At 45.1% G+C, this 23,026-nt stretch overlaps 1 protein-coding gene across 4 annotated transcripts in view; it reads right to left on the bottom strand.

Moving 5' to 3' along the window:
* Positions 1-2,564: 2,564 nt before the first annotated feature.
* LOC140722804 (uncharacterized) overlaps positions 2,565-23,026 on the bottom strand; it is a 243,264-nt gene continuing 222,802 nt past the window's right edge. Inside the window, exons 2-5 of one of the 4 annotated variants that reach the window (XM_073037474.1) lie at positions 17,972-18,144; positions 16,589-16,739; positions 10,000-10,119; positions 2,565-6,755 (exon numbers count right to left, since the gene is read on the bottom strand). In XM_073037474.1, coding sequence (XP_072893575.1) covers positions 4,725-6,350 — 1,626 coding nt within the window. In that variant the 5' untranslated portion in view covers positions 6,351-6,755; positions 10,000-10,119; positions 16,589-16,739; positions 17,972-18,144 and the 3' untranslated portion in view covers positions 2,565-4,724. The remainder of the gene's footprint in view (positions 6,756-9,999; positions 10,120-16,588; positions 16,740-17,971; positions 18,145-23,026) is intronic. The other 3 variants (XM_073037473.1, XM_073037475.1, XM_073037476.1) reach the window with 3 other exon arrangements.

Here is a 23,026-nt window from a genome sequence, read left to right as displayed (position 1 = left end):
TCTCGGCAGTTTCAATGCTCATCCTCTTCGTAAATGTTGTGAAGGGACCTGCCTCCACCACCACCTCGGGCAGTGTGTTCCAGATTTCAGCTACCCTCTGAGTGAGAAATCTCCTCCTCAGATCCCTCTAAACCTCTTCATCCTCTGCTTAAATCCATGCCCTCTGATCGGTGACACCTCTGTCCCAGGATCGGGGCCGATATGGGCATCAGTGAGGCCTTTGATAAGGTTCACATGGTAAGTTGCTGTGGAAAGTCAGATCACACGGGATCCAGGGAGAGCTGGCTCACTGGATGCACAGTTGTCTTGATGGTAGGAAGCAGAGAGTGATGGTGGGAGGCTGTTTATTGGACTCGAGGCCCGGGCCTAGTGAGGTTCCCCAGGGTTACACCCCATTGCCCTCATTACCCATTGATATTTAATTATATGTGCATTTGCACAGTTCATTGAATTCTATGCTCCACTTGATCTTTCATTGATCCTGTTACTATTCTATAGATTTGCTAAGTGTTCCTGTAGGGAAAACTATCTCAGGGTTGTATGTGGTGACATATATGTACTCTGATAATAACATTTACTTTGAACATCAACCACTGCTACTTGTCATCTGGATCAGTAATTTGGTTAAGAATGTACAGGGTAAGGAAAGTAGGTTTGCAGCAAGTTCAAACAATTACTTTTTCTGAAAGATATTAAGTATAAACACTCCACTTTGTTTCCCTCTCCACACTCAACCACCCCCTCCCCCTTACTGTCTTCCCTCTCTGCCCCGTCCTTGCTCTCACCCTGACATTGGACATACGTTCAGGGTGAAAGTGAATTATTTCTGGGGAATCTGAAGGGGGATTCTTCTCTCAGAGGTTGGTGAGAGTGTGGAATGAGCTGCCAGTGGAAGTGGAGAATTTGGGTTTGATTTAGACACTAAAGAGGAATTTGGGTGAGGACATGGATGGGAGGTGTATGGAGGCTCGGGTGCAGTTAGTTGGAACTAAGCAGTAACAACAAAAACAGATCAGCATGGACTAGAAGGGCCAAAAGGGCTGTTTCAGTGCTGCTGCTGCTCTCTGTGCCTCTAACAATATTCTCATTTGTAATTTCCACAATCAGTACTTTGCTACTTCTGACTGAACCCCGAAATTTACTCAAACAATAACTGAAAGACTCTTGGCTGGCTACAAAAAGTGTTCACAAGCTGTGATACTTGCCAAAGGGGATGTTACTCTGTACTGATCAAGCAGGGTGCCCAAACTTTTGTTTCTGGCCCTTTTCCTTTTTGGTTATATTGAAATTGTAAAAGATGGAAATAAAAATGTAATCTTGCTTAAAATATTAAAGAAATGTGTCATCTTTAACTATGCCTTTTGTAATCAGGTCATCTTTTAATCACTTAACTATTCAGAGTAACAGAAATTTTGACCAGGGGTGCCTAAACTTTTGCATGCCACTGTGTATATCCTGTGCCTTTCAAACTGCTTCCAAAAATTCCAGCCATTGCTGCTCTGTTTTCGTCCATGCCCACGTTTTTTTTTAAGATCAATTTTGACCGATTTTTCTCTCAGGCCTCTCTATTTCTCTTTGTTCCACATCGACTTTAGCTTCTCCTTCACTAATGTCAGGGTGGATTTGATCATATTAAATTCACTTGCCCCTAAGTGTTCTTTGGACTTTAGTGACCTAATTAATTCTGGTTCATTACAACACCCAATGCAGAATAGCTGATCCCCAACTGGGCTCAAACATGAGCTGCTCGAAAAAAGCATCTTGTAGGCTTTCTAGGAAATTCCTCCTCTTGAGACCAACACCATCCTAATTTTCCGAATCACCTGCATGACAATCCCCATGACTATCCTAACATTACACTTTTGGCAAGAGTTCTGTATCTCCCATTGTAATTTGTGGACCACATACTTACTACTGTTTGAGGGTCTCGAAACAATTCCCATCAGGGATTTTGTTTTACATGTGCTCTTCCTTAATTCTACCCACTGATATTCTACATCTTCCAACCCTGTGCCACCTCTTTCTCATGTTTTTATTTAATATTTTACCAACAGAGCTACATGACTTGTAGCTTCAAGAAAAATAAGTATCTGGGAAAAAAGAGGACCTGCAGATGCTAGAAATCTAGAGAACTACACACAAAGTGCTGGAGGAGCTCAGCATGTCAGGCAGCATCTATGGATGGGAATCAACATTTCGGGCCAAGACCCTTCACCGGGACTCTTGATACCCACATACCTGGAATATCAACAAGCAAAGACAATAGAAAATAGTGTGAAATAGGGAGAACCTTTGACAAAATTTAGTTTGAGGCTTAAGAAAACCTGCCAAACAGAGCTCAATAATTAACAAATACAACAAAGGCAATAAACACTTTCATCAATACAGACATTGACTTTTTAAAAATAAAAAATATCTTAGTCCCACTTCAATCAGTAAAATTTACAAAGATAAATAAGAACTTTAGAAAACTTCAGAAAAGATTACTTACACTCAAACAGTACTTTAGACAGGAGGAAGAGGAATAACACGAATGAGAAAAAAAATCACACAACAGTCAGATAAAACTTTTAAGTATATATTTTCTTCAAAAGTAAACAGGATTCAGCACTCCAAGTGTGTATATGCAATTGTGCTAAGAAGACCAGAAAACTTAAATGAGAGGCCAACTCAGAAAAATGAATAATCAATATGGAAGAAAACATTAACCAGTGGAATGAGTATGACCCTCCATGGGAGACATCCCAACGATCTGAGCAGACTAGATGGTGACAAGGAAGCATCGAGCACCTGACTGAGAGTTGGACACCTCTTCCCAGAAACAGAGGGATTCCTTGCAGAAATACAGGACAAGCTGGTTAACAAAAAAACTCACAAATACATACAATACAAACAAACAAGGCAATAAATGCAGAAAATGCCAAGAGAAACCAGACACAATCCAACACATTCCAGGATCCTGCAGCAGTTTAACTCAATCTGATTACTTATGCAGGTACAATCAAGTGGCAAATATCATTTACCAAAATCTTGCTTTAAAACACAAACTCATGAATGACCTCCATCACCTCATTAAGGCACCATAAATTGAAGCCATATCCAGTTAGGGACAGAATCTCACAAGTTATATTATAATCAATACATTATAACAGACAGGTTAATCTAAAATAACTATCCGGATATAATATTACAGGATAAACAAGCAGGAACAACTGCTTCAATAGATATCACCATTCTCAACACACACGTGCCTCAACAAATGGGGAATCTCACAACAGGCATTGTCTGTGTTGGCAGTCAGACAACTGAATTATTTTCCATCAAATGAGCTTCCAAATCTTGCTATTCTGTCATTCGTTTCCACGCCCCACTGCTGATTCTCTTCTCCTCATCATACATTCTTATCCCGACCATTGTCCAGAGCCCCAAACTCTGCTCTGTGCGGACCTGCCTCTGGTTTCTGACCCTGCTTCGTTGAACATCCAATGGATGGTTTCCCATTCTGCTTTCAGTCTTTAGAGGAGAGTGGTGTTTTCTAACAACCCTTTAGAAGCAGGGAAAATGGCCCAAAATATGGAAATGAGCCCTGAATAAGGAGGTTAACACCCGATGTCATTCTTCGTCAGCCCAGAGATTTGAGGGGTGAAGAACATCTTAGACAGAACTGCAATCGCTGCGACTTCTTCAGTCAGTAGAAAAATTAAGGGAAACCTCTTCACCCACAGCATGGTGACTGTTTGGACAGCAGGAGATGAACAACAGGGGAGGATTTAAAAGGACTGTCAAGGAACAGAATCACTGGCAGGGTCCAGCCAGCCTGAGTACACTAGTTGTGTTGTAAACTCACAGAGTTCCAAAGACAGAGTTTAAAATAGAACTGATTTATTTGTCTCAGACCCAGAATATTAAACTCCAGTCCCATTAAGGGTAAATATGCAGCAGAAGAAACTCCTCCCATGCCCAGTGACCAGGGTGCAGAACTGGGTGTGGTGAGCAGCAGCAATAATTGCAGAGTTCAGCACCGACAGTCAGTCTTGAAGTAGAATTCAGCAATGGTGTTGGAGAAATATCCAGCATGCAGCTTATTGAAACTTTCTCCCCAGTGTGAACCTGGCGGTGAGTCACAAGCATAACATGCTGTAAGATTTCACTGCTAACGTAATGGCCTCTATGCAATGTTTCACTGCTGAGGTAATTGTTTCTCTGTAGCAGCAATATTTAGGTTATGACTAGAGATAACAGGGTTTGGGAATGCGGGGCTATCCAATGGCAGAAATGTTGTTCTTTCCTGTGAGTCTGGAAGAGAGAATTTCACCACCATTTGCTGGGGAGAGATGAGAAGACGTGAATGGAGAGAGTGGGCCCTTTTTCTTTCTTTTTGTTTTCTTTACTAACCCTATAGTCAAAGTAAGAATTATAAATCTCAATTGTTTAATCACATATTGTGTACAGTTTGTTATTTCAGTGTACTGATTTGGAACGGGTCACATCATGAAGCATCCACCCGAATGAGATTTCTTAAGTTAGCTGGGCTGGGGAGCTATCACTCCAAAAGTTCAGCTGCTAGCCGAAGTGAGAGTTGCATAAGGTTAGATGACTGAGTGAATCGCTTCCCACATTCACAGCAGGTGAACAGCCTCTCCCCAGTGTGAACTCAATGATGCACATTCAGTTGATTTGGTTTGAGAGAATCTTATGCAAAACTCTGAGCAGGAGATCAGCCTCTATCCAGTGTGAACTTGCTGGTGTCTCTCCAGTTGAGATGACGAAGTGAATCCCTTCCCACAGTCTGAACAGGTGATTCGCCTCTCCCTAGTGTGAACTGAACGGTGTGTTTGTAGGGTGGATGACCGAGTGAATCCCTTCCCACAGTCTGAGCAGGTGAACGGCCTCTCCCCAGTGTGATTTCGCTGATGTACTTTCAGTGTAGATGACCGAATGAATCCCTTCCCACACACTGAGCAGGTGAACGGCCTCTCCCCAGTGTGAACTCGCTGATGTACCTTCAGTTCGGATGACTCAGTGAATCCCTTCCCACAGACAGAGCAAGTGAATGGCCTCTCTCCAGTGTGAATTTGCTGATGTCTACTCAGTTTAGATGACCAAGTGAATCCCTTCCCACAGACTGAGCAGGTGAATGGCCATTTCCCTGTGTGGGCTGACTGGTGTCTCTGCAGGTGAGATGACCAATTGAATCCCTTCCCACAGACAGAGCAGGTGAATGGCCACTCCCCGGTGTGAACACGCTGATGTACCTTCAGTTGAACTGACTGAGTGAATCCCTTCCCACAGTCCGAGCAGGTGAATGGCCACTCCCCAGTATGAACTGACTGGTGACTCAGTAGCTGGGATGACAGTGTGAATCGCTTCCCACAGTCTGAGCAGGCAAACGGCCGCTCCCCAGTGTGAACTTGCTGATGTAACTTCAGTTCGGATGAGCGAGTGAATCCCTTCCCACAGTCTAAGCAGGTGAACGGCCGCTCCACAGTGTGAACTCGCTGGTGAGCCATTAGGTTGGATGAGCAAGTAAATCCCCTCCCACAGACTGAGCAAGTGAACGGCCTTTCTCCAGTATGAACTCTCTGATGTCTCTTCAGATTAGATGACATAGTGAATCCCTTCCCACAGTCTGAGCAGGTAAATGGCCTCTCTCCAGTGTGAAATCTCTGATGTGCTTTCAATTCAGAAGACCAGTTGAATCCCTTCCCACAGTATGAGCAGGTGAACGGCCACTCCCCGGTGTGAACTCGCTGATGAACCTTCAGTTCGGATGAGCAAGTGAATTCCTTCCCACAGTCCGAGCAAATGAATGGCCTCTCCCCAGTGTGAACTCGCTGGTGAATCTTTAGCTTTGCTGACTGAGTGAATCCCTTCCCACAGTCTGAGCAGATGAATGGCCTTTCTCTAGTGTGAACTCGCTGATGGACCTTCAGTTCGGATGAGCAAGTGAATCCTTTCCCACAGTCCGAGCAGGTGAATGGCCGCTCCCCAGTGTGAACTCGCTGGTGTGCCTTTAGTTGGGATGAGCAAGTAAATCCCCTCCCACAGTCTGAGCAGGTGAACGGCCTCTCTCCAGTATGAACTCTCTGATGTATCTTCAGATTAGATGACATAGTGAATCCCTTCCCACAGTCTGAGCAGGTGAATGGCCTCTCTCCAGTGTGAAATCGCTGATGTACCTTCAGGTGAGATGACCAGCTGAATCCCTTCCCACAGTCTGAGCAGGTGAACGGCTTCTCCCCAGTGTGAACACGCTGATGTAATTTCAGTTTAGATGAGCAAGTGAATCCTTTCCCACAGTCCGAGCAGGTGAACGGCCTCTCACCGGTGTGAACTCGCTGGTGAGCCATTAGGTCAGATGACCTAGTGAATGCTTCCCCAAAATTCAACAGATGACCAGCCTCTGCCCACTATGAACTGACTTGCATGTTCACAAGTGGGAAGACTGACTGAATCCCTTCTCACCCACAAAACAGGTGAATGGCCTTTCCCAGTGTGAACTTGCTGATGTACCTTCAGTTGAGAAGGCCGAGTGATTCCATTTCCACTGTCTGAGCAGATGAATCGTTCCACCCTGTGCAAAATTACGGGTGCGCCAGTCGGTCAGATGATTCAGTGAATCCTTCCCCACAGTCTGAACAGGAAGGATGATCGAGTGAATCCCTTGCTCCACTTCTTAAATATCTGGACAGAGACAGCAAAACTGGTGTGTTGAGCTCCAGATTCCTGTACACAAATTCCTTGTCATTTTTGACCTGTAAAAAGATTTACAATACCTGTCAATGGGTGCAGGACAACATTTCAGATGAGTTCACATAAGTTGTCAAGGTGTGATCTGGCATCACACTGTTACAGTGAAGTTCAACCCAAGTTGGAGAGAGAAATCACCTTCTAACTGGGCACAGTGCTGGTATCTGGAATGACCATCAAACTCTCTGATGCTCTTCCTGTCTCTATAAGAATGGGGCATTTCTGCCATCTCCAACCTGTGACCTGGCTCAGTTTGACTCTCTCCATTGGTATTATTCCCTGTTCCTGCTGAGATGCATGGGTGCCTGGCCCCACAGTAACTGAAACACTCTCACACAAATAGCCAGCAGTGTAGTGCACGCACCCACCACTCTCTGGGTAAAAAACTTACCCCTGGCATTCCCTCGGTATCTATTTCCAAGCACCTTAAAACTATGTCCTCTCATGTTAGACATTTCAGTCCTGCAAATAAAACCTCTGGCTATCCACACGATCAATGCCCCTCATCATCTTATACACCTAAAAAATGCACTAAACATAGACAAGGTAATTAAACATTGCATGAGGATTTGTTGGAAGTATACAGAATTATGAGGGTACAGATAGCGTAAAGGCAAGCAGCTTTTTCCATTGAGGTTGTGTGGGATGACAACCAAGGTCATGGGTAAGCGGGGAAGGTGAAAATTTAACGGGAACATGTGGAAAAGCTCTTTACTGAAATGGTCGTGAGAGTGTGGAATGAGATGTCAGCACAAGGGGTTCATGTGGGCTCAGTTTCACCATTTGAAAGAAGTTTGGATGGGAGCCTGGATGGTAGGGGTATGGAGGGCGATGGTCCCAGTCAGGTAGTTGCAATAGATACCTTAAATGTTTTTTTTAGCATTGACTAGATGGGCCAAATAGCCTGTTTCCGTACTGAACTCCTCCATGTTTCTGTGACAGAGAAGCTGGCCAAACTTGTTTGGAAAGGAAAAGGTAGGAGTGATCGATATCTGAGGTCTGAACAACATCTGACTGGTGTCAAGAAAACAAACTCTCCCTCATTGTCACAAACACAAAGGAGCTGATTGTGTACTACAGGAGGAATGGAGACAGGCGAACCCCTATTGGCATCAATGGATCTGGGGCTGAGAGGGTGAACAGCTTTAAGATCCTCAGCATAAACATCACCAAGGATCTCAAATGCTCCGTACATACAGGCTGTGTTGTGAAAAGAGCACAGCAGCACCTCTTTCAGCTCAGATGGTTGAAGTTGCTTATTGTGGGCCCCAAATCCTAAGAACTTTCTACAGCGAGACAATAGAGAGCATGCTGACTGGGTGCAGCACTGCCTGGTATGGGAACTGTACTTCCCTCAATCGCAGGACCCTGCAGAGAGTGGTGCAGACAGCCCAGTGCATCTGTAGATGTGAACTTCTCACTATTCAGGAGATGTACAGAGACAGATGTGTAGAGGGCCCAAAGGATATTGGGGACCCAATTCACCACAACCACAAACTGTTCCTACTGCCACCATCCAGGAAACGGTACCACAGCAAAAGGACCAACAGGCTCCAGGACATCATCTTCTACCAGGCCATCAGACTGATTAATTCATGCTGATATAATTGCATGTTGATGTTATATTGACTGTTCTATGTATAAACAATATATTATAAATTACTATAAATTACACATTGCACATTTAGATGGAGAGTAACGTAAAGACTTTTACTCCTCATGTATATGAAGTATGTATGTAATAAAGTCAATTCAATTTGACTCAATTTACCCTCTCCACTATCCGTTCAGTCACTCTGGCTCCCATTCCCCCTACAACTTATTTTAACCACTTCACCCTCTCACCACACTAGCTCCAGCAAGCCTTAATACCAGGATATTAGTCCCCTCCTTGTTCCATTCCCATAACTAATGAATCCCCTAACACTTATTTGACTTTCCACTGCCAGGAAATCCCCCCAACAGTTTCTAAAGTGGTCCACCTGCTGTTGTGTGGGATGTCCGCAAGAGTACTCTTCGATGGCTGTTTAACCTCATTCACCTGCCTGTCACCCAGTTTCCTGCGTCCTGCACCTTGGGTGTAACTCACCTCTCTTCATGTCACATCTATCACCCCCTCTGACTCCCAGCTGATCCAGAATTCAACAATTTCAAGTCCGAGCTCCTTCAAGTGCAGGGCTACAAGCTGCAGCTGGATGCACATCTTGTAGGTGAGGGCATCAGGGACACTGGAAGTCTCTGCACCTTCCCTCCAATACCCCCTCTAATTTCTAATGACCAGTGTGCACATAAATCATGCACTGTGCTTATTTTTACCCAGTGACAACATGTGCACAGTGATTTTTATATAGTTAGGTATTCATTTTAAGAGCTAGGAAATCACTGTCGATGAGAACTATGATCTCCTCTGGGTTTGATCGAGTTCATCTGCTTTCTCACACAAACTATGTAGCAGGACTGTAACAGGTAATGAAGGACTTTCTTACCAGAGCTTTTGCACATTGTGCATATGTGGTTTAATTACGCTTTAAAAAGTCAGATTTCCAAATATCACTCCACTTCTTCCCACTTGTAAGTTCTACAGCAACTTTTGCATTGCCACAATACACACATGTGACACCAGTTTCTAGATTAGACAAAAACATTTCCCCCGAACTCTCCTGATGAATTAAGGATATATTAAATAAAATCATTTTGAACCTATGTAACCTCTGGCTAAAAGAATAATTGGGACTGAATAGGAATATTTGAACCAAAGTAAACACTGTCTTCAGTGGTTAGCTAAGACAGGCTCATTATCAGTTCTCTGTGACTTGCAGAGTGACATACTGAGCGATGATAATATACACTGTACCCTCATTAGTTGATAACATTATACATTGTACCCTCTTTTGAGTAAAAGGAGGAGGACTCTCTGATAAGGACAGGAATAAACATCTGTTTGTAATTAAGTCAGGGCCTTGCAAAGGGAATAACTGATAAGGACTGGATAGTATAGATAGATAGATAGATAGATAGATAGATAGATAGATACTTTATTCATCCCCATGGGGAAATTCAACATTTTTTCCAATGTCCCATACACTTGTTGTAGCAGAAACTCATTACATACAATCCTTAACTCAGTAATAATATGATATGCATCTAAATCACTAGCTCAAAAAAAAGCATTAATAATAGCTTTAAAAAAAAAGTTCTTAAGTCCTGGCAGTTGAATTGTAAAGTCTAATGGCATTGGGGAGTATTGACCTCTTCATCCTGTCTGAGGAGCATTGCATCGACAGTAACCTGTCACTGAAACTGCTTCTCTGTCTCTGGATGGTGCTATGTAGAGGATGTTCAGGGTTTTCCATAATTGACCGTAGCCATCTGTAATTAAAACCTTCAGTCAGCAAACTCTCTTATTTAATTAAGTTTGGAGCCAACAGACTTAGTGCGCGTACCAGTTCAAATAACATCTTGCAATAGGAATGTATGGGGCTTACTATGTATAAATATATGGCTGTAACCTGACTAAATCAGTCCACTAGTCAGATGGTGGCAGTGCTTACGTGCCTTCCCTTTGACAAATGGGTCTCAAACTCCTGCAGGAAAATGAACTGTGGTGACGATAAGAAGCTGGTCTCCCGAGTTTTATTCAACTTCAACATTTGGAGTCACAAACACGATCCCAATATAGGGAGTGCTGAGCAGATGGGTTGAATGAAGATGTAAAGTGGAACAGTATATTATCAGCAAGTTGGAGGAATAATACATGTGACAAAGGGATAGAGGTATGAACTGCAGAAGGAACGCCAAAGGTTGGGAGCCACTAAAAGCGGAGCGTGAATGGGTGGATGGGCACTAAAAAACGAGAGCAGGAAAAACAACGTCAGCAAACCAAGGCCGGCCCAGATAGGAGAGAAGGGCAGGAATATCAGTCTAAAGTTCGAACTGATAGGGAAACAAGGGATCCCAAACCCATGTCTGTCATATCGACCCTGTTTGAGGACAGTGACCGTGATGAGGAGTGGGCACTCACCGTACCTCTCCTACCTTACCAGGGGCCAAGTTCACCCAGTGCTCCCGAACTCCAATCCTCCCAGTACCCAGATACGGTGGCCACTCAGGTAAAACAGCGGCATAGGGAAGGGATGTCACTACATCCTGAGATCCAGAAAGGGAATACCGACGATTATTCCGAGACAGGGAGCGAAGAATCCAATAAATCCCCAGAGTTAGTGACTCCACAAAGACAACTGCCCACCCAAATGCTGCCCAATCCACGAGCAGGAGGAGGGACAGCGCTCAGTGATTCCTGTGTATGCACCCTGGAAGCCTCGAGAAATGATAATGATCATGAATCAGGCCCCAGGTAGAAAAGAAAAAGCAGCACAGTTTGCTCAGTGTGACCACAGTACCATACAAATGTTTAACATGACCCTGCAAGATTTATTCAGTCTCTGCTGCATGATTCTCTCAGCTGATGAAGGACGGAAATGGAAGGCAGAATTGAGAGACCAAACCTATCAGGAGTTACAAGCGGGAAACCATAATGAGAATGAACAGAGAGACCAGATCATTCAAGCCTTGGAAAGGGCTCTCCAGCAACCTGTAAACATCTCTAAAGTACCTGAATGCAAACCTAAGCCTGGGGAATCGGGACCAGACTATTGGGAGTGATTTGTGGCCTGCTACGGCACTTTCACAGGAGACCAAGCCTGTCCCCCCAGTTTACCGAAGCCTGGGGAATGGGGACCAGACTATTGGGAGTGATTTGTGGCCTGCTACGGCACTTTCGCAGGAGACCAAGCCTGTCCCCCCCAGTTTACCTAAGCCTGGGGAATCGGGACCAGACTATTGGGAGTGATTTGTGGCCTGCTACGGCACTTTCACAGGAGACCAAGCCTGTCCCCCCAGTTTACCTAAGCCTGGGGAATGGGGACCAGACTATTGGGAGTGATTTGTGGCCTGCTACGGCACTTTCACAGGAGACCAAGCCTGTCCCCCACCCCCCCCCCCCCAGATTACCGAAGCCTGGGGAATGGGGACCAGACTATTGGGAGTCATTTGTGGCCTGCTACGGCACTTTCACAGGAGACCAAGCCTGTCCCCCCCCCCCCCCCCCAGATTACCGAAGCCTGGGGAATGGGGACCAGACTATTGGGAGTCATTTGTGGCCTGCTACGGCACTTTCGCAGGAGACCAAGCCTGTCCCCCCCAGCTTACCTAAGCCTGGGGAATCGGGACCATACTATTGGGAGTGATTTGTGGCCTGCTACGGCACCTTCACAGGAGACCAAGCCTGTCGCCCCCACCTTACCTAAGCCTGGGGAATGGGGACCAGACTATTGGGAGTGATTTGTGGCCTGCTACGGCACTTTCACAGGAGACCAAGCCTGTCCCCCCAGTTTACCGAAGCCTGGGGAATGGGGACCAGACTATTGGGAGTCATTTGTGGCCTGCTACGGCACCTTCACAGGAGACCAAGCCTGTCCCCCCAGTTTACCTAACCCTGGGGAATGGGGACCAGACTATTGGGAGTGATTTGTGGCCTGCTACGGCACTTTCACAGGAGAGCAAGCCTGTCCCCCGACCCCCCCAGTTTAATGCCCTACTGCTCCAAAACTTACCAACTAAGCCAACATGATTAAAACAGATAATATGGACTGGCCTGACAATGACCGAAATCGAATGTGACTAGCTTTGACATATTACTGGGACCTGATTTTTGATTCCTGATCAACCCCGAAAGGAACTAATATTTAAAGTGAACATGTTCAGCAGGAAGAAGGATGTGAATGGGCTATATCTGGGGATCAGAAATGGGAACAAAAACCTACCAAGGGACAGGTGGGGACAACAACCCGTTTAGAAATTGACAAGCAAGGATGCTTCCTACCGTGAGTACCACCCCTCAGGAAGAGCCCAATGTAATATTGACAGTTGCTGGAGTTTCAATTCCGTTTATGATTGATATGGGGGCAACCACAACCACTCTCGATCAGGAAATAGTATCGGAAAAGGACTTCCAGCTATCAGACGCTACAATCACTCTGTCTGGTTTCGAAGGCACGGAGCGTACGTATTCACGTACCCAGCCACTGCAGGTGGAATTCCAGGGGAAGCAGTGTGAGGTTTCATTTACAGTCACCACCAGACAGGGGAGTAATCTCATAGTGAGAGAGTTGCTCTGTCCGTTGGAAGTCGAGATTCTATGCACGGACAAGGATAGCACGCTGGAACTGCAAACAACTGATAGCTTCCTCTGATCACCCAGTGGTGGGCACTTTTTCTGGACTCCACTGCATTTGAACCCCGTCTGCCAGTGGCCAGCTACCATGTGACTCTGTGCTATGGCCCTACATGGTGCTCAACTGAGGAAAGCCAATATTATGCACCCCTCGAGGGACAGAAATTCCCAGTCACGGTGATTGGAGAGGTTAAAGGAAGAGACGACATTGCATTTCTGGTTGAAGTTCCAGATTTCTTTTGATGACAGACAGGACTGGTGGTTCCCCATACCACCGTTAGGGTTTGCCCTGGGTTCAAGCCAAAGAGACTAGGGCTCCTTGCCCACACCCTGACAAAACAGGCCTCCAGCACCAAGGGAAACTGGCAAGACTTGGCGCGGGCCAACTCCGATACTGGAAGGAGTCTGAGGTGAAGACAGGACATCTGGTAAGACATTCTTTTAATAGTGACCGAACCCAAGATGTTGTCCCCCATCTCTGTGCAATTTCAGTCCATGAAGTCAGCCCTCCTGTCCGGATCACAGTGAAAGAAGGACAGACTCTCCCATCCATTCCGCAATACCCCCTCTAGCCCGTCTGGATCACAGTGAAAGAAGGACAGACTCTCCCATCCATTCTGCAATACCCCCTCTAGCCTGAGGCAACGTTTTATGAGGATGGAAACTCTTTTGTGGATCCAGCAGGAAAATGATATTCTGGCTATGCAATAGTGATGGACAGTGAAGTAATTGAGCAGGCATCTTTTGAAGCAGCTGTCTCCACCCAGAAGGCTGAGCTGTTTGCTCTGACTCGTGCATGTATCCAAGCAACAGACTAAAGTAGGAACGTTTACACAGACTCCCGTTATGCATTTGGAATTGTACATGACTACAGGGCTCTCTAGGAACATGGGGATTCCTGACTTCCTTTGGCCACCCCATTAGTAATGCCACCTTTGTAATGAACTTACACACCACTCTACAGCTACCTCAAGTTATTTCTTTTCAGGGAAACACCTCTGTGGAGGAGTGCAAACTGTAGTCCCATATGAGGTGCCAGAAAGTCCCTGGCCTAAGTTTTCGGATCACCCAGCAGGACAGGTTTGTGTTCCTACATAGTTTTTACTAATATCAGTTGATCAGAAACATGATTTTACACACCTGGGAAAGGAGGGAATGGTTGGTAACCTGTACCCTGCACACCGGGTACGACTCCCTAGACAGGTGGATCTTTTTCGTGTCTACAATTGGATTTTATTGCATTCCCTAGAGCACATTGCTACAGATATTGCTTAGTTATTATAGATGTGTTTAGTAGATGGATTGAAGCTATTCCAACTGCCATCAATACTGCTGTGACTGTTGTGAAGGTATTATTACGGGAAATAATTCCCAGGTACGGCCTGCCAGAGATGCTGAGCTCTGACAATGGCCCACACTTTATGGTGAAAGCAAACGAAGGGGTATGTAACAAACTAGCTATCAAGCAACAATTCCACTGTGTACACCACCCATGGGCCGCTGGCAGAGTGGAAAGAGCCAATGGCATTCTGAAGAGTAAATTGGCCAGATTAACAGCGGAGACTGGACTCACTTGGTTGAAGGTCCGACCATTAGCCCGATTCCACATGAGGGTTACCCCACAGGGGAAAACAGGGTTGTCACCAGCTGAAATCATTTCTGGACGGCCCATGAGGACACCCTGGGAACAAAGTCTCAGGATTAAAGGCAAAGTGAATAAGAATAAGGAACCTTGGTTCTCGATGGATATTGGAACTCTGATAAAGAAGAGAGAGATGTATGACGTGTATAAGAAACAGGGAGCAAAGAAGGTACTTGAGGAGTATAAAAAGTGCAAACAAATACTTAAGGGAGAAATCAGGAGGGCTGAAAGAAGACATGAGGTAGCGTTGGCAGTCAAGGTGAAGGATAGTAAGAGCTTCCACAGGTATAGTAATAGCAAAAGGATAGTTAAGGGATAAAATTGGTCATCTTGAAGATCAGAGTGGTGGGCTACGTATGGAACCAAAAGAAATTGGGGAGATGTTAAATGGTTTTTTGTGTCTGAATTTACTAAGGAAACTGGCATGGAGTCAATGGAAATAAGGCAAACAAGTATTTAGGTCATGGAACCTATACAGAGAGAAGAGGAGGAGGGCCTTGCTACCTTGAGGCGAGTAGATAAATCTCCAGGACCTGACAGGGTGTTCCCTCGGACCTTGAAGGAGACGAGTGTTGAAATTGCAGGGGCCCTGGCAGATATATTTAAATGTCATTATCTACGGGTGAGGTGCCAGAGGATTGGAGGATAGCTCATGTTGTTCCATTGCTTAAAAAAGGCTCTAAAAGTAATTCTCGAAATTATAGGCTGGTAAGTTTGATGTTGGTAGTGGGTAAAATATTGGAAGGAGTACTGAGAGACAGGATCGACAATTATTTAGATAGACAGGGACATTAGGGAGAGTCATCATGGCTTTGTGTGTGGTAGGTCAAGTTTAACAAATCTATTAGAGTGTTTTGAGGAGGTTACAAGGAAAGTGGATGAAGGCAAGGCAGCGGATGTTGTCTACATGGACTTCAGTAAGGCTTTTGGCAAGGTCCCGCATGGGAGATTAGGTAGTAAATTGGATTAGACATTGGCTCAATGGGAGAAGCCAGAGATTGGTAGTGGAGGATTGTTTCTCTGAGTGGAGGCCTCTGACTAGTGGTGTGCCACAGGGATCAATGCTGGGTCCATTGTTATTTGTCATCTTTATCAATGATCTGGATGATAATTTGGTAAATTGGATCAGCAAATTTGCTGATGATACAAAGACTGGAGGTGTAGTGGTCAGTGAGGAAGGTTTTCAAAGCTTGCAAAGGGATCTGGACCAGCTAGAAAAATGGGCTGAAAAATGGCAGATGGAGTTTAATACAGACAAGTGTGAGGTGTTGCACTTTGGAAGGAAAAACCAATGTAGAACATATAAGGTAGATGGTGGGGCACTGAGGAGTGCAGTAGAACAGAGGGATCTAGGAATACTGATACAAAATTCCCCAAAAGTGGCGTCACGGGTAGATAGGGTAGTAAAGAGAGCTTTTGATACATTGACCTTTGTAAATCAAAGTATTGAGTATAAGAATTGGAATGTTATGGTGAGGTTGTATAAGGCATTGGTGAAGCCGAATTTGGAGTATCGTGTGCAGCTGTGGTCACCGAATTACAGGAAGGATATTAATAAGGCTGAAAGAGTGCAGAGAAGGATTATGAGGATGTTGCCGGGACTTGAGAAACTGAGTTACAGAGAAAGGTTGAATAGTTTAGGACTTCATTCCTAGGAGTGTAGAAGAATGAGGGGAGACTTGATAGAGGTATATAAAATTATGATGGGTACAGATAGAGTGAATGCAAGCAGGCTTTATCCACTGAGGCTAGGGGAGAAAAAAAAACAGAGGACATGGATTAAGGGTGAAGGGCGAAAAGTTTAAAGGGAATATAAGGGGGGGCTTCTTCACAACTGGGTCAGACTGATACTGGCATAACAGGTTCTTCTGGGCACATTCTGTCTCACTCCCAAATATTTCCTACTTTCCTTTGTACAGGTACGTAATGTCTAAAGGACCAGTGTTTGAGTAAATGAGACTCACCAAACTTTCTCCTGACTGAATCACTGGAATCTCCGAGTCAGATGTGTTCTCTCCAGTTGATGCTCTCAATCCTTGGGCTGCTTCACTTGTTGCTGTTCCCTCGTCTTCAGTCGTGATCTTTCTTCCAATAAACCTCTCACCACAGGTCTAACTTTAACCAGAGAGACAATGAAGCACATTAATAATGAAAAGGAGAACTAAACATTTCTGCTTAATGTTACTAAGAACAAAACTCACTGAAATTTAAACACTGAAGGCAGATTTAATGATCTCAGTGAACAATCTTTTATTGTCCCTCACATGTCACAGAATGATATGGGATAAGAAGGAGCCATCATTCAGTCATGGTAAGACATAAGACACAGGAACAGAATTAGGTGATTCGATCCATCTGGTCTGCCCACCACTCAACCATGGCTGATGTTTATTCCAACACCATATTCCTGCCTTCCTCCTGTAACCCTGAAGCTACTCAGCAATCATGAATATATTAATCTCTGTCATAAATATACCCAAATGGCAGCCTCAACCAACCTCTGTGGCAACAAATTCCACAGATCAGACATCATTTGGCCAAATTTTATTTCTCCTCTCAGTTTTAAACGGAAGCTTCTTTATTCCAATACTGTGCCATCAGATCACAGTCTAATGGAAACATCCTCTCCATGTCCACTGTATCCAGGCTTTTCAGCATTTGGTAGGTTTACTTAACCAAACATCCCCCACCACCCCCACTGTCCCCCTGAACTCCATTGAGCACAGGTCCAGAACCATCAAATGTTCCTCAAACATAACGCCGAACATTCCTGAGATTATTCTTGTAAACCTTGTTCGCAACAACTGTACTGAACACATTTCTAAGAATAACAAGCTAATTGGTACCAGGGTAATTTGCAGGGAAAAGTTGTGGTTACTTTATTGTTCAACTATCACAGAGTGAGCCATTTCCACTTCCACATTAAAAACGGTACATTTCAGGAAACATAAACCAATCCAGAGTGAATGTAATAAAAAGAAATTGGTATTACCAAACTGCTCAGCATGTAAGGAACAGCTGTGGGGAGAGGAACAATCTTTACAATTCAGGTTAATTACATTTTGTCAGGATGACTTCATTTTCAGTTTTTAGTGCAGATCTCCAGCAACTTGAGATTCTGCCCGATTTCCACCGCTTTATCCAGCTTTGACTTCCACAAAATGCAAGTGATTTTAAAGGGCTGGGCTGCTGGAAGCACATTACCAGACCTGGTGTGATTGCAACTGTGTCTGACAGAGGCATAAATGGTTCTTCTGGGCACATTCAGTCTCACCAACTATTTCCCACCTTCTATTGTACAGGTATGTAATGTATAAAGGACCAGTGTTTGAGTAAATGAGACTCACCAAACTTCCTCCTCACTGACTCACTGGGAACTCCAAGTCAGCTGATTCAGAGTTGTTCTCTCCAGTTGATGCTCTCAGTCCTCGGGCTGGTTCACTTGTTGCTATTCCCACATCTTCAGCCATGGTTGGCTTCTAGTTGGGGTTTTTCTTCCAATAAACCTCTCACCGCAGGTCTAACATTAACCAGAGAGATAATGAAGCACATTAACAATGAAAAGGAGAAGCAAACATTTCTGCTTAATGTTACTAAGAACAAAACTCACTGAAATTTAAACGTTGAAGCCAAATATAATAATCTCAGTGAACAATCTTTTATTGTCCCTCACACATCACAAAACAATATGGGATAAGAAGGAGCCATCATTCTGTCATGGTAATGCATAAGACACAGGAACAGGATTAGGTGATTTGATCCATCTGGGCTATAAACGTGCAGGAGCAATGTGTGGTTAAGTGCCATGCTCAAGGATACAACGCACTGCCTGGCCCGAGGCTCAAACTCATGACCTTCAGATGGCTTAACCACTCGGCCACGTGCACATCACTCTCCCCCCTAGACTTCCCAGTCCCTCGGTAAAGCAGGCAGTGAAATCAAAGATCCCCACAACCTGGGACGTTCTCCTTTCTCACCCACCCCAGTCTGGGAGAAGACACAACAGCCAGAAAGCTCAACTGCAAATGTGACCAGCCTCAGGAAACGAGGCGAGTTGGGGGAAGTTAACGAGACTCAGTGACCAATGTCAGATCCCCCAACACAACATAGAGGAAGCATCCTGACCCAGCCAGGGACTCTAAGCACACACCATGTCATCTTGCATCACGTATTTGCTGCACAAATCACTCTCTCACCTAGATGGGGTCAGTTGTGCTGTGAGGATTACATTCCTTGACTTCTCTAGTGCCTTTAACACCATCCAGCCCAAGATCTTAAGGCACAAACTAACGGAGATGGGAGTAGACTCTCACATGGTGGATTGGATAGTGGACTACTTGACAGATAGACCTCAGTATGTGCGGTTGGGAGACTGTAGGTCTGACACGGTGGTCAGCAGCACAGGAGCGCCGCAGGGAACCATACTCTCTCCGGTCCTGTTCACCCTGTACACATCAGACTTCCAATATAACTCGGAGTCCTGCCATGTGCAGAAGTTCGCTGATGACACAGCCATAGTGGGGTGTGTCAGGAATGGACAGGAGGAGGAGTATAGGAAATTGATACAGGACTTTGTGATATGGTGCAACTCAAACTACCTGCGTCTCAATATCACCAAGACCAAGGAGATGGTGGTGGACTTTAGGAGATCTAGGCCTCATATGGAGCCAGTGATCATTAATGGAGAATGTGTGGAGCAGGTTAAGACCTACAAGTATCTGGGAGTACAGTTAGACGAGAAGCTAGACTGGACTGCCAACACAGATGCCTTGTGCAGGAAGGCACAGAGTCGACTGTACTTCCTTAGAAGGTTGGCGTCATTCAATGTCTGCAGTGAGATGCTGAAGATGTTCTATAGGTCAGTTGTGGAGAGCGCCCTCTTCTTTGTGGTGGCGTGTTGGGGAGGAAGCATTAAGAACAGGGACGCCTCATGTCTTAATAAGCTGGTAAGGAAGGCGGGCTCTGTCGTGGGCAAAGTACTGGAGAGTTTAACATCGGTAGCTGAGCGAAGGGCGCTGAGTAGGCTACGGTCAATTATGGAAAACCCTGAACATCCTCTACATAGCACCATCCAGAGACAGAGAAGCAGTTTCAGCAACAGGTTACTATCGATGCAATGCTCCTCAGACAGGATGAAGAAGTCAATACTCCCCAATGCCATTAGGCTTTACAATTCAACCGCCAGGACTTAAGAACTTTTTTTTTAAGCTATTATTAATGCTTTTTGATTTAGATGCATATCATATTTTTACTGAGTCAAGTATTGTATGTAATTAGTTTTTGCTACAACAAGTGTATGGGACATTGGAAAAAAAGGTTGAATTTCCCCATGGGGATGAATAAAGTATCTATCTATCTATCATCACAAAGTGAAGGGTAGGGCAGATTGACAGTAAACAGCCTCACGTGACCTGTTGGTGGGTCTCCCGTTTCAACTCTGCAGAAATAGACAGCCTGGGCTCCAGGTTTGGATCGTTCAATGCAGATTAAGTGAAGTCTACACATTTTTGACCAGACCAGATAATCGAAAAAATAAATGAGTAATTGGTCCTCAGTTCGGGGCTCACGGCCAACATCAGATCTCCCTGCTTGGGATCGGTCTCAATACTCACCGATGGGAACGCAATATCTTCAGCCCACAGACAGTGATCCCGACCCCTGGCTCCCCCACCCAGGAGGTGAGGACCCTTCCCTCGATCCCACAGATGATGCACTTCAGCACTGAGCGGAAAAGAAAACACCGCCCGGCCGGAGACAGTGAACATGCGCGAAGTGAGTGTCACATCATCCGGAGGGCAGGGCCTCGGAAACAGATGCACAGGTGCCGCCCATCTGCTGTTAAATGGGAGGGGCAAACGGGATCACGTGACCAGTCGGGTCTCCCACCCCAGGCAGAGTTTTCCAGCTACCCACCATTCTGTGTAAAGAAACAAACTTGCTGCTTACATCTCCTCTCACCATAAATATATTAGACATTTCAACCCCCAGGAAAAATAGATTGTCTGTCCACTCAGAATCAGAATCAGGTTTATTATCACCGGTGTGTGTCATGAAATTTGAAAACCATGCAGCAGCAGTTCAATGCAATACATATTATAGAAGGAAAAAAAACCCAAAGTAAAATAATAAAAATAAACAACTAAATTATTTACAGCATATCTGGGACCCTTACTCTTTGTGATTTTGATAAATGACCTGGATGAGGAAGTGGAGGGATGGGTTAGCAAGTTTGCTGATGACACAAAGGTTGGGGGAGTTGTGGATAGTGTCAGAGGTTACAGTGGGACATTGATAGGATGCAAAAATGGGCTGAAAAGTGGCAGATGGAGTTCAACTAAGATAAGTGTGAAGTGGTTCATTTTGTTAGGTCAAACATGATGGCAGAATATAACATTAATGGTAAGACTCTTGGCAGTGTGGAGGATCAGAGGGATCCTGGGGTCCCAGTCCATAGGACACTCAAAGTTGCTACGCAGGTTGACTCTGTGGTTAAGAAGGCATATGATACATTGACCTTCATCAATCATAGGATTGAATTTAGGAGCCGAGAGGTAATGTTGCAGCTATATGTGATGCTGGTCACACCCCACTGTGCTCAATTCTGGTTGCCTCACTACACAAAGCATGTGGAAACCACAGAAATGGTGCAGAGGATATTTACACAGATGTTGCCTGGATTGGGGAGCATGCCTTATTAGAATAGTTTGAGTGAACTCGGCCTTTTCTACTTGGAGCAACGGAGGATGAGAGGTGACCTGATAGAGGTGTATAAGATGATGAGAGGCATTGATCATGTGGATGGTCAGAGACTTTTTCCCAGGTCTGAAATGGTTATGAAAAGACAGCACAGGTTTAAGGTGCTGGGGAGTAGTTGCAGAGGAAATGTTACGGATAAGTTTTTTTACTCAGAGTGTGTGGAATTGGCTACCGGCAACGGTGGTGGAGGAGGGTAGAATATGGTCTTTTGGATAGGTACCTGGAGACACTGGAGAAAAATAAAGAAATACTAGCTTAGAAAAATAGAAGGCTATGGGTAACCATAGTAATTCCTAAGGTAGGGACATGTTGGCACAACTTTGTGGGCCGAAGGGCTTGTATTGTGCTGTAGGTTTTCTTTGTTTCTGTGAATACATTAAAAATCGTGCAACAAACAGAAATACTATATATTTTAAATGTGAGGTAGTGTTCAAGGGTTCAATATCCATTTAGCAATCGGATGGCAGAGTGGAAGAAACTGTTCCTGAATCACTGAGTGTGAGCCTTCAGACTTCTGTACCTCCTTACCTGCTGGTAACATTGAGAAAACCACATGCCCTGGGTGCTGGAGGTCCTTGATAATGGACGCTGCCTTTCTGAGACATGGCTTCTAATCCTCGGGTAATCTTATAAACGTCTATACAGTCTCACCCCAGACGGCACAGCTCCGGAGAAAACAACACAATTTTGTCCAACCTCCCGTTAAAGCTCAGGCCCTCTAATCCAGGCAATATCCTGGTAAACCTTTTCTGCGCCCACTCCAAAGCCCCGATATCCTTCCGAGAATGGGGGCGACCAGAACTGTATGAAACACTCCAGATGTGGTCTAACTAGTTTTATAAAGCTGCATCACAACTTCCCGACTTTTGAACTCAATGCTTCAACTAATAAAGACAACCATACCATTTGCCTTCTTAACCACCCGATCAATCTCTGCAGTCTCTTTCAGGGAGCGATGAACTTGGAGTCAAAGATCCCTCTGATCATTAACACTGTTCAGGGTTTTGCATTTAACAGTGTACTGTCGCATACATTCGACCTACCGAGCTGCCAAGATGATCATCACTAATTAAATCTCACTGAGATTTCTCAGGTCCTGTTGAATTTATTGCCAAGTGCACAAATACCGGAAGGTACAGGTACAGAGAAACACTGACTTGTGGCAGCATCACAGGCAAGTACAGTCAGATAACACACGGAACACAAATTGTACAATTTTCCGTCAGTAACAATTTAGAAACATGTTTACGTCATCCTGCTAATAGGACCAGAACAACAGGGGCTGAGCGGCGGCTCATCTCAGACGGTTCGGTGTGAAGGTCTCACAACCCGGACCGACCCCGGCAGATTCTGTGAAGGAAGCGAGGCGAGGCCGCCAGTTCGGGAAAGTTCATCCCCTCCCCCTTCAGGTTTCACCGATCACCTTGTGTTTCTCTCTCCCTCCCCACCCCCACCTTGTATTCTCCAGTCTTGCCGAAGGGTTTCGGCCGGTAATGTCGACTGTATTCTTCCCCTAGATGCTGCCCGGACTGCTGAGTTCCTCCAGCATTTTGTGCGCGTTGCTCGCATTTCCAGCAACTGCAGATTTTCTCTTGTTTGAGTTCGGGAAAGTTAACTCACTACCCAACGTCAGACCTCCCCGCTCG

The sequence above is a fragment of the Hemitrygon akajei genome, unplaced genomic scaffold (genome assembly GCF_048418815.1).
Source record: "Hemitrygon akajei unplaced genomic scaffold, sHemAka1.3 Scf000089, whole genome shotgun sequence".
Taxonomy (NCBI): domain Eukaryota; kingdom Metazoa; phylum Chordata; class Chondrichthyes; order Myliobatiformes; family Dasyatidae; genus Hemitrygon; species Hemitrygon akajei.
This window is presented reverse-complemented; position numbering and strand designations above follow the sequence as displayed.